At 43.3% G+C, this 15031-nt stretch overlaps 1 protein-coding gene across 8 annotated transcripts in view; it reads right to left on the bottom strand.

Moving 5' to 3' along the window:
* Positions 1-15031, bottom strand: part of HECTD4 (HECT domain E3 ubiquitin protein ligase 4) — a 111822-nt gene that overhangs the window by 53660 nt on the left and 43131 nt on the right. For 6 of the 8 annotated variants that reach the window (XM_060276330.1, XM_060276331.1, XM_060276333.1 and 3 more), the window contains exons 17-27: positions 13177-13305; positions 10573-10697; positions 9372-9525; positions 7626-7726; positions 6494-6692; positions 4982-5101; positions 3896-4000; positions 3481-3644; positions 2425-2658; positions 1747-1939; positions 1446-1550 (exon numbers count right to left, since the gene is read on the bottom strand). In XM_060276330.1, the coding sequence (XP_060132313.1) occupies positions 1446-1550; positions 1747-1939; positions 2425-2658; positions 3481-3644; positions 3896-4000; positions 4982-5101; positions 6494-6692; positions 7626-7726; positions 9372-9525; positions 10573-10697; positions 13177-13305 (1629 nt within the window). The remainder of the gene's footprint in view (positions 1-1445; positions 1551-1746; positions 1940-2424; positions 2659-3480; positions 3645-3895; positions 4001-4981; positions 5102-6493; positions 6693-7625; positions 7727-9371; positions 9526-10572; positions 10698-13176; positions 13306-15031) is intronic. The other 2 variants (XM_060276332.1, XM_035120137.2) reach the window with 1 other exon arrangement.

The raw sequence follows: 15031 nt of genomic DNA, 5'->3' as shown, positions 1-15031 counted from the left end.
AATTTTGAAGGACAGCTGCACTACAGTTTGTACATTGTTCCAGGAAGTATGAATTAGGAAGATTCACTTTAAAAGTGGACCGACACAATTTTCTGCTCTGTCCCTTCCTCCAGCAGTTTTGGACCACATCTCCCATCGTGGCTGGGGCTAATGGGAGCTGGAGTGCACAACATCTGAAGGGCGACAGGTTGGGGAAGGCTAGATTAGCACATCATCATCATCATCATCATCATTTATTATTTATACCCCGCCCATGTGGCTGGGTTTCCTCAGCCACTCTGGGCGGCTTCCAACAGAAATATTAAAATACACTAATTTCTTAAAGATTAAAAGCTTCCCTAAACAGGGGTGCCTTCAGATGTCCTCTAAAAGTCTGGTACAGTAGTTATTTTTCTTTTTGACATCTGTTGGGAGGGCGTTCCACAGGGCGGGTGCCACTACCGAGAAGGCCCTCTGCCTGGTTCCCTGTAACTTGGCTTCTTGCAGCGAGGGAACCGCCAGAAGGCCCTCGGCACTGGACCTCTATGTCCGGGCAGAGCGATGGAGGTGGAGACACTCCTTCAGGTATACTGGTATACATATCAGGAAGAGAATCTAGTTCCAAAAGGGTAAAGACTCTTCAGGTAGCTAAAGGCAGGAAACTCCCACCAAATATTAGCTGGAAAGGAAATACAGACATTAGTTAGGCCCTAAATGCACAGGCAATGCCTTTGTCTGCAGAGCACCTTCTCCTTACCACCAGATCTCTAATTTTAGACTTCAACATCCCTCTACATCCCATTGAAACAAAATGCAGCCAAAAATCAGGAACCCCCCCCCAAACAGGCAAACGCCTGCATCCAAACAACAAAACCAAAAGTCAAAACAACTTCAAAGGGGATGTCTGAGGGCCCCTTGGTGCTACATAGGAGACCCCATCTCTACTGCTTCAGGCAGGAGACTTTCCCAGCCTACCTAGAGATACCCAGGCCTTTTGTATGCACGGTAAATGCTCTGCCAAACCTGCAGGTTCCCTTTCCCCTTCAGTCTAAAGAATTTGAATTATACTGAAACAATTACCCAGAACCGGACACAATTTCTAAATTATCTGGCAGGAGTAGAACACTGGCAACTATTTTTACAATTCCCTCAAACTGCTCGCTTCCAGTTGCTCTATTTTATTACCCTGACATACTGAGGAAACCCTCAGATCCTTTCCCTTACATCTATGCCTGCAAAACCCAGCTGTTCCTGGAAGAAACAGCAATCAGCATTTGCAGCTTAATTTCCAGCACAGGGTCGATCAGTCCATCTGCTTCAAAGTGCCCATGATTTGTTCATGGGCACTAATAAAGCCAGCACAACATTTTATAGGAAGAGGAAAAGAGTGCAGCAATTTAGAGAAAGCATTGCCTGAGTTGCTCCGTTCTTACCAGCACTGAAGGGGATCAACATATGATACTCACCTCGTTAAAATGATAATCATAAAAGAAGGGCACATTGTTCTCCAATTTCCCATGCATGGCATCTTCCACTTCACTTTGCCATTTCTGTTCTAATTCGGCGACACTCTGGGCAAAAAAGAAAAAGAAAAAGTGGGGGGATGTGAAAGTGTTGGAGCATCATTAGCCTACCCAAAGGTAAGGGGAAATGTGCTCAGTGTGCTAAGAATATAAGGGTCCCTCTGGAGATATACATCTTAATTATAAAGGGCCCACCATCTCCTTTCCCTACACCAGAAAATTATTTTTTTTGTAGCATTTTTACCTGCAATTGTCTTTCCATGGCATTTAGTTTCTTAAAAGTTTCTCCCATAATTTTACAAAGCAAGTCATATTCTTCTGCATGCTCCTCTTGATACTGGAAGTTTATGAGGGACTGGAGTGCATCAACCAGGTTCAAATGTTTGATCACACACGAAACTACCATTTCTTCCATTATGTCTGGCTGGATGACCTCTCTGTTGAAGGTAACAATCAAAAATGAAAAGTTGGTAAAAAGGTTTTGGGGCAAATGGGCATGACAATTCTGTAGATTTGTTTGGCCTCAGAGTGTGGGTCCACTATGAGGGGAGCAAAGGGGAAAGTTGTATAAAGGACCAGTAATCTATCAACAACATGGGTCAGTTTTTAATAATATTAGTATGTGGTGGGGGAAGGGGATGATTCACACTTGCTCTGGGGCCTAAAACTGTCTCAAGTAGCATCTACCTACATACCATAACCATTTATTTAAAAATCACATTTAAACTCAGAAATCCAACTACTAAACATACTTAATATAATAGACATATTATGAAATGACAGCTATTGAAGAATTAAATAAACCCACCCTTCAGTTTACTTAAAATGAGATTATTTTAAACATACGCATTTGTTAAGGCTACAAGTGCATATGACCCAAAATGAACAAGAAAAAAAAGGAGGAAGAAATGCTGTTATATACCTGATGCTGGGTCTGAACTGAGGCCGAGCTCGACCAGATATTTCCCTGAGTTTGATCATGATTCCAGGAGGGAGCCTGATCCTTGGCAAGTCAAAGTAGTGACCAACAGGAGGCACAAGAATATCGGAGGGATAAGTGAACTCTCGGTCTTCATCAATGGTAAGAGGCAGTGGGGAGGGGCTTGGGGTGAGGGCTGGAGAGATGACGCCATTGGCTTCCACTTGCCACTGGCACCTGTAAAATGAAAGAGAGGGAGGAAGTCTTCTGTTCCTTTTCAGGCTCTTTGTACTTTCATCACATCAACCTGACCTAAGAAGCCTCAAAACAAGATCTGTCCTTTCCAAAGTAAAGCAGATTAGAAGACAGTGTACCTGAAGTGTGCATTCCTAGCAGAGAAACACACTTATTCCTCAAAACAACTCTAAAGACCTTAAAGCAGCTTCACAATGAAGCTGTCTGACAAACACCAACTGGGCCTTCAGTTTAAGAGTCATTCTGACATCTCTTTCGCACACTGTGGAATCTCTTTGTTGCTACTCCCATTTTGTTTGCAATTCAGCTATTCAACCAATTTATGAATTTAGGAAAAACAACCATCTTTCACAAATTTCAACAACCTTGCTGTAACTCAGAGCCAATCTGGATGTGACTTGGGAGGTCTCTTACCCAATCTCCCAATGCCTTTTTCTTTGGTGGCACTGAAGGGGTGCGTGTATGTTAACCCTTTCCTGATGAACTGTTTCTGACACAATCAGCCACACACCGAAGCTGCCATTAGGTGTGATTTCGCTTGGGTAAAAGGTGCAGGGGAGAAATGTTAACCTTCCAACTCTACAATTGTATGATTTTATGATTCTTCTCCCACAATCCCCCTCCCCAGCAGCTGCTTTTCAACAGAGAAGAAGACATGGGGGATTCCTAAGCACAAGAGTACCACTTCATATGGGCTTTGGTCTTAAGCTACCTGCACACAAGGGGGGGGAAGCTTAGGAGGCTTCTGGCATCTGACAAGGAATTAACATCCTGTCCCCTTGCATTCAGCCACATATTATTTACCTCTGTAAAAGTTTAGATCTCAGAAGATCTTGGCACGTTTCCTCCTCTTTGGTTATTTCTGGTCCATTGTACAGAATCCTCAGCATAGAGCAAGCCAGCACAGACAAGCCTAAAGCAAGGTCTACTAAGAATGGCAATCCCCCCGACACATCTTCCGATGACTCCTTCAGCACAGAAAGGCAAAAATGCACACCCAACAATTAATGCTATTGGTTTTTATATGCTTATAAGTGTTAAAGTTGAGCGACATATGAATGTGTAGTCAAGGTTCAGACAACATAGTTTGGGCCTACAATATGTTAGGCAGTACCATTACATGCCTGTCCTCCTTCCTCTCCCCTCAAATCCAGCATATTTAGACTTATTATAGCAAATTTCCATTCATGTCCCCTATACAAACCTAACACAAGCCTACCTGTGCTCGAACTGTACAAGCAAAGCCCCACATTGCTTTGTCTGGGGTGTTGTGTTCCCGGCCACTTCGCATTTCAAAGGAGAAGGTAACGGTGTCCCCTTCCACCTTATGTTTTGAAAGGGCAAAAGGAGAAACAGTTAAACAAGCAGCTAAAGATAGGGTGCAATCCCTCTTTCATGCACTGCTGTCTTCACAGACTTTCAATGGGGGTCTCAGGAGTATGATGGGGTAGCAAGGCATTACAACAGCTGAGATGGCTCTAAAAATCACTGAAATTCACATTGGACAGATTCAGGAGCAAACACCCACTCAGTCATGGAGCTCACTGGGTAACTTTTGGCTAGTCTCCCCACCCAGCACTGCAAACGGAACCTATCTAACAGGACTGTGGAAATATAATTGGGAAGCCCAAATCTGTAACTGTGCAGAGTTATAGCATCTAGAGAAAAGCTAACTTGGACATTCTTGGGCAAGAATTGGCTTTGGATATAAAAGCCAATCATCCTTCTTCTGGTTGACCAGACATGAGATGGAAAACCCAAATAATACTCGCATACATAATCTGATTTCGGAGGTTGCAACTGGTAGAGGTCCTTGACCATGGAACCATGACCAATGTAGAAAACACAAGGACTGGAGGTGACAAGGAAGTAACCGCGATTGTTCCAGGTCCATGAATCCATCTCTCTTACAAGAGATTACCCTTATGCCTAGCTACAATGGCACTATTATTTCATAATTTTGTTTTTAAAAATGACCACAAGCTTCTTCTTTTTTTAAAAAAGAGTGTTTTTAAAAAAACACAAAGACAATAGCCAGCCTTTCTCTGTACATTTCAAGTTATAACTGTATCAGAAGATCAGATCAAATTTGCTTTCCCTTTCTCCTCCTGCCACTCCTCGTTTAACACTACAAAATAAATACAGTACTGAACTCAGCTGCAACAGTCCTCCTTGCATGGTTTTTTTATGGGTCTACAACAAAACGCAAACCATTTTTCTATAAAGTAGTTCCCAAACAACATTCAAATTTGGTTGAAATCTTGTTGGTTATTTTTTTAAAAATGGAGAAATATTTACTCTGTACCTTTACTAAGTCTTTGGGCCAACCAGTTCCTAAGACACTCCGGCTGCCATACCCTAGGGTGTTGCCCCCATATTCAGCAACCTTCCGGCTATTTGTGTTGGGGCCTGCGTAGATCACCAACTTCAAGAACATGAAATAAACTGTTAGGTGGGATAAAGACGAAAACAACGTGCAGACTTACGGCAGTTTGAATATTTAAAGTTAATTCCAAATTGTTGTGAAGGAGACAAGCAGGTGGCTTCCTGGTTTTACACACAAATCACTGAAGCAATAATACAAATGGCTTTTTAGAAGTAAGTAGCAGGTGCAGGGCCTCAGATCTGGATGAGGAACCTGGCAGGAAAGGCCACTTTCCCTTTTGAACCCTACTCCCCATTATCCTGATCAGGATCAGAGCTCCTGGCCTGCTGTTTGTATGCAAGAGAAAGATCTGATCCTTGGCAACTGAAGTTTCCCTTCCAATGCAAACATCAGGTGCAGGCACTTCGGTCCCAATCAGGGTCACAGCAAGAGACAACCTGCCCCACCCAGTTCAGATTCTGATCCAGATCACAGTCCACTCCATCCTACTTCTGCAGGTGTTTACATTAAAAAAGAAAAGAAAAAAAGCCACTGGCTAATGACATGTATGGTGTCACATCTAGTTTGGCCCTCAACTAGCGGTCACCATTCAGCAATGAATACATTAATTGCAAGGGATCTCCTCTTCACACACACCCAGCTTCTGTGATCACACACAGAGGCTAAGATCAAAGCTTTCCCATTTTTTCTTCATGGCAAAAAACGGTGCTATAGATAGGCACGATCTGCACTTTATGGAAACAACTGAAGCCATTTTCTTCCTAAAAAAAAAAAGCTTTTCCAGCTGGATAAATAGGTCTCAGCCATGGGTGTCCATTTTGTATTGTTTTAAAATTCTTTTTTGTGTGTGTGCTGCTCTCAACTGTTTTTTTAAAGCTGTTTTTATTATACGTTTCCAAGCACAATTCAAAGTGTTGGTGCTGACCTTTAAAGCCAATTAAAGGGGAGACCCAGCCAGATGGGCGGGGTACAAATAAATTATTATTATTATTATTATTATTATTATTATTATTAGGACATATATGGAAACCAATTAATAAATAACAATAATCCAATAATCATATTGTCCATGATAAATATAGAGAGCATTAAGGGACAGAAGCTGCTCCTGTGCAAACTCTACCGTGTTTCTCATATTATAAGACATGTCTTATATTTATTTTTTCCTCAAAAAAACACACTATGGCTTATTTTCAAGGGATGTCTTATTTTTTTCCTCCTCCTCCTGCTGCGGCCGGCATTGCTGCTGCGCCTATCACTATGTCTTATTTTCGGGGTATGGCTTATATTCCTTGAATGCTTAAAAATCCTGCTATGGCTTATTTTATGGGTATGTCTTAAAATATGAGAAACAGGGTACTGAAGGAAATGGAAATTGCACCACAGCACTGACTTGTTCCACTGGGAAGATCTTTCTAGCATTCTACTAACCTTATCATAATCATACTGTGAAGAGCAGCGGCTATCAAACCTCAGGTACAAACAACGGGCTCCCGGAATATGCACCGTCTCCTTAAATTTGTAATTGTCTCTGACAGGATGGACTGTCTCTACTGTCTTCCCAGCAGCCCAAGGAGCTGGAATCTTTAACCCAGTAAGAAAACCTGGCTCTTCTTTTTCTTCTAGCATTCTAGCATTTAAAAAAAAGTGAAAAAGGACAAACATTAGCAGATAAAAACTTGAATTTGCACAACAAACCTATCACAACAGCAACAGAGGTGTCGCTGCTCATGTGGGTTACATTCATCTGACTTTCAGCTCTGCTCAAGAGGCTTGGAAGGTTTTTCAGCTTACTGAATTCCCATCTAGTGGGGGTACGGACCCAAGAAGGACCTCAAAGCCTGTGGGTACCAGTACAAATAGGCAGTTCAAACTATGCACCCTTAATATCAGGCATTGCTGAAATCTACTTCCAAGCCAATATTTACCATGCAGAGGAACCACACAGGTTTCATACAGGCACACACAAGCTTTTCCTGAAGCACAAAGAGCACATTTGAGGGTGCTTGCCATTGGGAAAATAGGAAAAGTGGGGAGAGTTAACCCCCTTACCCCAGTGCTGCAGTGTAATGGCTGCTGTTCAGTTTCATAAAACTACACAAGATTCAGTAACAGATCTCACAACATCCCACCTACTTGTGACATAAGTTGTTAAAAGCAGGATCAGGTAATATACATTGTGCCCATTATGAATTTAAAAACATAAAGCTCTTGAAACAATCTCAACCTTTTCTAATTTTGCTGCTGTTCCTCTAGAACCCTTAAGGTGGCAGTGAAAGAGAGGAGAAATAAAAGCTGTAACTTGATCTCCAGAAACACCTTCAGTTGGATCTATAAAACTTTCAGCTCTTTATGAGAAATTTTTCCCCATGAGCCTACAAGGCAATTTTACAGAGCAATGCAATGCGGACCCTGTGGGGTTCCTTGCCTCTGAATCATTCTTCCATAATGATTTGTGTCCAGAAGCAACATTGCCAGCAAGCATATGAGAGAGTGCCTTCAACATATTAAAGTAGTGAAGGATGAGGGTCAAAGGGCAGTCGGATGATGTTACGTTGATTACCTCTCATCAGGGAACAGCTTGCTCCTCTGCTCTGATGCCCCTCCAGGAGAACTGCCCGCTTCAGAGAAAACAGGAGACTGGGTTTTCAGCAGCAAGGCTGTCTGTAGCAAAATGAATATGGTTTGCTTGTGATTAGTAAAGTAGTATATAATTATATCTCTCAAATAGGGAGGGGGGAACTGGAGAGGCAGGGAGAGAGGTGAGAAAGAGAGAGACTGTCCTTGCAAGGGGTTGGACTAAATGACCATTTGAGTCCCTTGCAACTCTACAATTCAATACATTGGTACTGATGCCCTGTCAATCCTCTCTATTGCCCTCAAAGATACCACAGGTCCCCTGGTCCAGATTATTGCCTGGAAGGAGAATGAAGATGCTTCCTCAATAGGCATTTAGCATGACATCAACACAATTCCTTCACTCACTTTTTACAGGGCACCCACACAACTCTATCACCTAAACATTGTCATCCTGTAGTTGCCCTGTGGTTCTTCCATCTTTTCTTAGACCACAAGAAGTCCAACTTCTTTAGGAAGAACAAAGCAACAGTGCAGTCTCACAGCTCAACACAAATATATTATAAGACTTGTGGGGAATGTTGTTTTATGACATTTTAATTGCTATTTTGTAATTATTTATATGTTTTTCCATCTATATTGTTTTAATGAAAGTTGCAAAGCACTACAACACTCCACAGCTAAAGCATTATTTTAGTATAGTTACAGCACCATAGCAACATGATAAATTATATTATAGCTTACAGTGTTCTAATACTTTAGCTATGTTCCATTTTAAAATAGTCAGAAAAGTGTTTCAGTGATAACTAAAATATTTATTTCAAAAGGAAATAAATAGAGGTCAGAAAACAAACAGCGGTTATAACATACCACAAGGGGTTTAATGAAGGGATGGTATGGACCAGGGGCATAGGAAGATGGGGGCGGGGGGGCGGGGGCGGGCCGCCCCGAGTGGTGAGCTCCAAGGGGCGCCATCGCGGGCACCCGCCCCGCCTCCAAAACGCGGGCCCCGCCCCCGGAACGTGTGCCACGCCCCTCCGGGAGGCGCACCACACCCCCAGAATGTGCACCATGGCCCTCCGGGAGGCACGCCCCACCCCCAGAATGTGCACTACGCCCCTCCGGGAGGCGCGCCACGGCCTTGGAATGTGTGCCCCGCCCCTCCGGGAGGCGCACCCCACCCCCGGTGCCAGAGCATGAAGCTCCGCCACTGGTATGGACAGAACACAGTGGAATGTACACACAGAAAATGCACAACACACTCAACAGGGTGGAAAGTCAGCTGCAATTTCACTTATATCTTACAACGGAAAAGCAATAATTGGGTCATGCTAGGAGCCACCCATCTAGATGCAGCCTGAAGTTCTGCTTATTGGCAGATTTTGAACTGTGCTCCACATAGCACCGTATTATGGCTATGTGTAAGTCTTTGTAACAAGGCAACTCAGTATCCTAAATGCATTGTGGTAGGAGCTCAAATTTGACAGGGATGTTCATTAAGAAAATAATGTGACACTGTATGCCATAAAAGGATGAATGCCACCCCAATGGCAAACCCAGTGGGGCAATAAGCATTATAAAAAGTTTGTTACAAGGTAGAATGTAACAATATTGCTATTCTGCACAAGGGTTTCAGTAGCAAAGATCATTTCAAGGGAAGGAAAAGAAACACAAAACCATTTGGAGGGGTGGAGGAGGGGGAAACGACCAGCAGAAGAAAAGGAGGCCATACCTGACTTGTGTAGAGGACCAGCTGCACCAGCTGAGGCATCAGAGCATCGGCCATGGTCAATGTTTGGAGATTGGGGTGCATCAGAGAGGTCAGCAAAACCGGAAGCAAATGGCCCAGCATTGTGGCTTTGGTCACCTGCTCCAGGCCTTTTAACCTGCAACGAGAGACCCTCTGGATTTAGAGCATCTTGCTGCCATGCTCACTTACCAGTCCTGCTTTGGCACACCCTACTGGCTTACTGTGAATGTCCCACCCCAGGTTGCCTTAACCCAGGCATAGGCAAACTCGGCCCTCCAGCTGTTTTGGGACTACAACTCCCATCATCCCTGACCACTGGTCCTATTAGCTAGGGATGATGGGAGTTGTAGTCCCAAAACATCTGGAGGGCCAAGTTTGCCTATGCCTGCCTTAACCTCCCAAATACATCCTATCTTCTCCATCTTCAACAGTGCAACAACCTCTCTTAGGTGCTGTTCCCCAGATCCCTGACGGCTCTCAACATTCCATCATCTCTTCTGGGCCTCCTGGAGCATGCCCTTCTTGCTGCTGTTGTCAAACTTCTCCTTCTGACACAGCTCATATTTAGGCCTCTCCCACCCTCTGAAGGATGGACCCTTGCTCACAATGCCCCTCGTTCAGACTTTTCTTATGCCCTGCACATTTTAGTTTGAGACTCAGACCCTGCCTTAACTTGCATCCTGCCAACCAAATAGCCTCCAGCACACACAAAAACTGCATGACAGTTCCCCAGTTTTGGCAACAGTAAAGAGAGATACAGCAAAATGGTGCAAGTTCTGGTGAATGCCCTTTGCCAAGGAAGCAAACAGAAACTTCCAGAACTGAAAAGAAGCACATTCTAGTGCCATCTATTAGTGCCATTGGACTACTGCACCTCCCTCTCTCATCCAGGAAAAGGGAATAATAGCAGCATGGCCACTTCTCTCATCCAGAGAAAGGGCAGCTGCAGATAGCTTGCTTCCCTCCCTCCCTCTCCCAGAAAGATCACTCTGCACCAACTGCCAGTGTCCTGGGACTGCAGACCAGAATGGAAGCACATATCGATCCCATCCTTCATCTGAGGGATATCAGGTTGTGTGTCTTTTTGTTTTATGCTTTGCAGTCTGTTGTAAACTAACTTGAGGACCTTTCAAAATAAAACTGGGGCATGAATCTCCAAAGCAAATGAAGTACATAAACTTACCGCTGCTCCCTGTCTGGAATATCACTGTTTATCAGAGCAGTGGTGACTTGCTGCAGCATTTCTAGAACTTCATCGCATCCCGTAAGGATCTGAGTAGCCAGAGCCAAGATACTAGCTTTAAGCTCCTAGGCACAAAAACGTTAAGAAGAAACTTGTGTTTACATGACCAAGGGAACAGCTGGTCTTAAAAACAAACAATAAGCAAACAGAACAAAAAAATAAGCATGGGCTTCTGAAGTTTATGTGATGATCATGAGAATGAAGCCGACACCAACAGATCTCTCCAGGACCGAGACTGGAGACAGACAATAGCTTCCTTCAAACAACTGAAGATGGTCAGAGAGGCACCACTGCCTGTGGCAGATACATTCATTTGGTCCCCATCTCCATCCAGATGTCTTTTGCTGTGCTTTAGAATCCCCACTCATCCACCTTGATCAGAGATGTAACTGGGACACAAGAAATGGGTGGACACACCATGAAAACAGATGCTGCTATTGCTCCACCTTCGACTCTGCAGGGAAACGACCTCTCTTTTCCTGTGTCAGCTGGAAGTTTAAAATGTTAAACTCCAAAGTACTAGCAAGATGCACTATGCAGGAAATGAAGGACAGATTTTGACTAGGAGGGCTCCCTGTCAATAAGGCCTGATAAAAACAATATGGAAGCCCTATTGGGTCATTTTTGAAGTAGGGAAGGTTCCTTCTCGGGGACACAATGTGTCTTCCAATGTCTATGTATGAAGGTGAGCACAAGGGGCACAATTTCTAGTGAGGAATTAAGTTTGATTAACTGATTTTTTTGAAGTGCCAAAGTCATTCGGCAGCAGACTGTAGAAAAAATGTTAACTTTTTCCTTTAATATAAGTACTAAAAAATAATAATAATACAAATAGTAGGCACCCATAACAGAAGGATTATATTTGTATATCTCTCTGTGTCTCTGTCTCACACTCACACACACAGGGGTGGTGGAATTCCTCTTCTAATATGCTGTTTACTTCCAAAACCAAATAAAATAATACCTCCCTCAGAATGATTGCTCTTCCTCCTATGCAAAAGACACAGATTTAATCCATTAAACCTTTTACAACAACTAGATACAGGTGTTTCCCCCCCTTTTTTCAGCAACCTTAGTGGACACAGGAGCGCGCACACACACACACACATTCCCCCTTCTTCTGTCCTCACCATCCTGCCCAATTGGCAAATCTTCTGCAGATCAGATGACGCTATTTATACTGCAGAAAAACAATGTTGTTTGATATTTTCCTGTGGCTGACTGAAACAATCATTTCCCCCCCAGATTCTTTTTTTAAGTGGGAGAGGGGTGGGAAATAAAACATGCATATTGCATTTGGAAAACTCCAGCTAGTTAACTGCAGACTAGGGACTCTAGTGGGCTAGGCCCAGACTGCATACAGTACTTATCAGAATGGTTAATCCAGCCCTGTCTGCTGGCCAGACAAGGAACGAAACAGACAGTCTTAGAAGGGAAGAGAGGATGATACGAACTGCAGAGAAGAACTGAAAAAAAATAAAAATGTGTTTGTCGGATGAAAGACGGCATGGACACAGTTAGCATTTACTTCATACAAGTACACAAGTACGCCAAAGAATAGCAAAAAGGAGACTGACAGAATTGAAAATAAAGGGGCAAAACGAAACATGGGCCTCCTGTGTGGGCCCTATAGAAAAAAAGTGGAAGCTGCTCTTATCTACCAGCCCAAGGGCTCAGCCTTGAGTAGTGGGCTGTGGGCTACCTTTCCCTCTCTGCTCCTCCCTTAAGCAGCTGAGATAATAAATGCAAAGCCAACTGGAAAAGTAGCACAGACCCTGCATAAAAGCATATTTTGCCCCATTTCTTCAGATAAGCAACCAATATTCCCAAGAGAGTGGTAGTGGAGTTGATGGGGGGATTGTGTTTTCAGAAATTCTACAGCACTGCTTTGCTGAACACAGATCTCCCTGAGTGGTACAACTAGCAACATGTTTAAATTTTAAAGTACTGGAAAGTGTAGGGATAGCTTTCCCTTATCAGGAATACTCAGTGGTTCAGTTAAAGCAATAGTTCTAGGACAGTCACCTGGCCTGCGCAACATGTCTGCAAAGAGGTCCATCTAGAATGGGCATTGAGGCAGCAACCACTTGGGATTAAAGTTTTAAGAGGTTATCACACTGACTTAGGTAAAGGTAAAGGGACCCCTGACCGTTAGGTCCAGTCACGGACGACTCTGGGTTGCGGCGCTCATCTCGCTTTACTGGCCGAGGGAGCCAGCGTACAGCTTCTGGGTCAGCACACAATTATCTCTGTTGGTCTTCCTGAATGCCACTCTGGTGCAGGTCAACAGGGAAGCCTAGCCATGCATTGCAAAGCACAAGAGTTCCTGAATCAGGGCACACATAGCTTCAACAGCACCTTCCCTCTTGAAGAGGTCACTGTTGAGAATTCTAACTGAAGCTGTCACAAAATTACACTGAGACAACAAGAAGGGACAAGACAGCACAGAGAGGGTATACCCATCAGCTGAACTGCAGAGATACAAGGGCCGGAAGAGAGCATGGGCTGTTGAAATCAGAACTGGAATTTAATATTGGTGTTTACCTGTACCTTCAATGTCTCTCCCTGCAAGGAGCTGTCACTGTCATCGTTTTCGTCAGGCTTAATCAAAATTGTATTACTCAGAAGATGGTTCTGTACGGCCATCAGATACCGCAGGCAAGAAGAGGCAGCCTTTAATATAAATGAGCACCATTTGCATTATCATCTTAACACTTCAACTAGAAAATCAGCACAGAAAAAGGCTGTGTGCTATTTTTGAAACATGGAGAAAGAAAACGAACAGGGAAATGTCATATCATTCTTCTGCTACTGTCACAGCTCTGCAATGCATTACAAGAATGTAACAAAAGAGTCACTAACTCAAGCTAAAATTTGAGAGATGTGTCACAAATTGCTGGATTTTGCTTAGTTGACACATAGGCAAGTAACAGATAGTCAAATTAATTCTTAAAACAAAGCTGAATTCACAGGGATCAATGGATACATTCGATACATTCAGGAAAGGTCAACAGAGTGGGAATGGGATCTCATCATATTTATTGCAGTACACAGTGTAACTGTAAATTTCAAACAATGCTGTATAGTTTATGCTTTGATTCCATGGAGGCACAGAAAACCTAAATTGAATTCAGCTTCCTGAAAACCTCATGCTTTCATTTTTTTTACTTAAAGCAAGTTGCTAGCCCTTATTGGCTTTTCAGATATGCTTCAAAGTGTGAGGAAATGTTTGCTGAAATCTCAGGAGTGGAGGCAACTAGAAAATAACAGGGCAGGAGAGCTCCAATACTCTGCCTATCTCCTTGCCCCTCCTCCACAACTGGCAAAACCACAATGTTGCAAAATAGAAGAAGTCATGCAAATCTGCATACCTAGAGAGGACACAGAATTCCACTATTCTTGGTGCAGACTTTGGATGGCTTGGGCCCAGCATTTCAAGTAGCACAGTACACTGGTCTAAATCTGGTCCCAACTACTGTACTACTTCCCACACCAATACCAATTTGTTTAGCATTTTCTGCAATTCTTCCAAAATAGTCATAACCCAGATATTCAGGCTGCTTCTTCCTAACCCCATGACTCTTCTGTAAAGCAGGTCAGGATCGTTATGTTCATTATGCGGCCAGTGTGGCGTAGTGGCAAAACTGTGGCAGAAAACAATTGAAGTAACTAGGTTCAGTTTCCCATTCAGGTGCAAAGCTCACTGGATAAGCTTGGGTCATTTACTCACACTCACCTACCTCTCATGACTGTTACAAAGAAAAAAAAATAGCAGAAAGGCTGCAGCTCTGAGCAAATGAGGCAGGATAAAAACGTAACAAGATAAACACTATTACAATGAGGGCTGAGGCTAAAACAGAGTGGCTTGGTTTGATTCTGATCTATTCATTTGTTTTTATTTATACCCCAGTTTTCTACAGATAGAACCAAGAGCACCTTACAAGTGATTAAAATACAATCTAAAATAAAAAAATCACGTTAAAAGCAATCAACACTGGTTTGTTCATTGAGTTTTACTACTAATGCCAAGACTTAAACCGGAGTTCCCATCATGCCATTCACTTTTAACTACCATGCTAACATTAGCTCTTAATTAGGATTTTTTGTGTGTGTGTGGTTGATGTTTAAAATAAGTGGCGGGGGCACATGTGGGGGCAAGGCATTATCAGACATCTGGCCAAACACTCACAGCAGACAGCATGGAAAGCTTCATGCTGGTTTAGCCAGGTGCTCAATTTCATGGCAGGACAAAGTATAAGACTGCTCTTCCTAGGTGAGGCTGGGAAAGAAACTGGAAGAGCAGCATCAGCAGCCGCTGCCTGTTAGTACAATCTGAATCAAAAGTTCCGACCTCTCCTAGGTACATAAGTCCTTGTTTCTCCTGTGTAGGAGAGTGTCA

The sequence above is a fragment of the Zootoca vivipara genome, chromosome 6 (genome assembly GCF_963506605.1).
Source record: "Zootoca vivipara chromosome 6, rZooViv1.1, whole genome shotgun sequence".
NCBI classification, from domain to species: domain Eukaryota; kingdom Metazoa; phylum Chordata; class Lepidosauria; order Squamata; family Lacertidae; genus Zootoca; species Zootoca vivipara.
The sequence above is the reverse complement of the archived record's forward strand: the minus strand, read 5'-3'. Positions and strand labels throughout refer to the sequence as shown.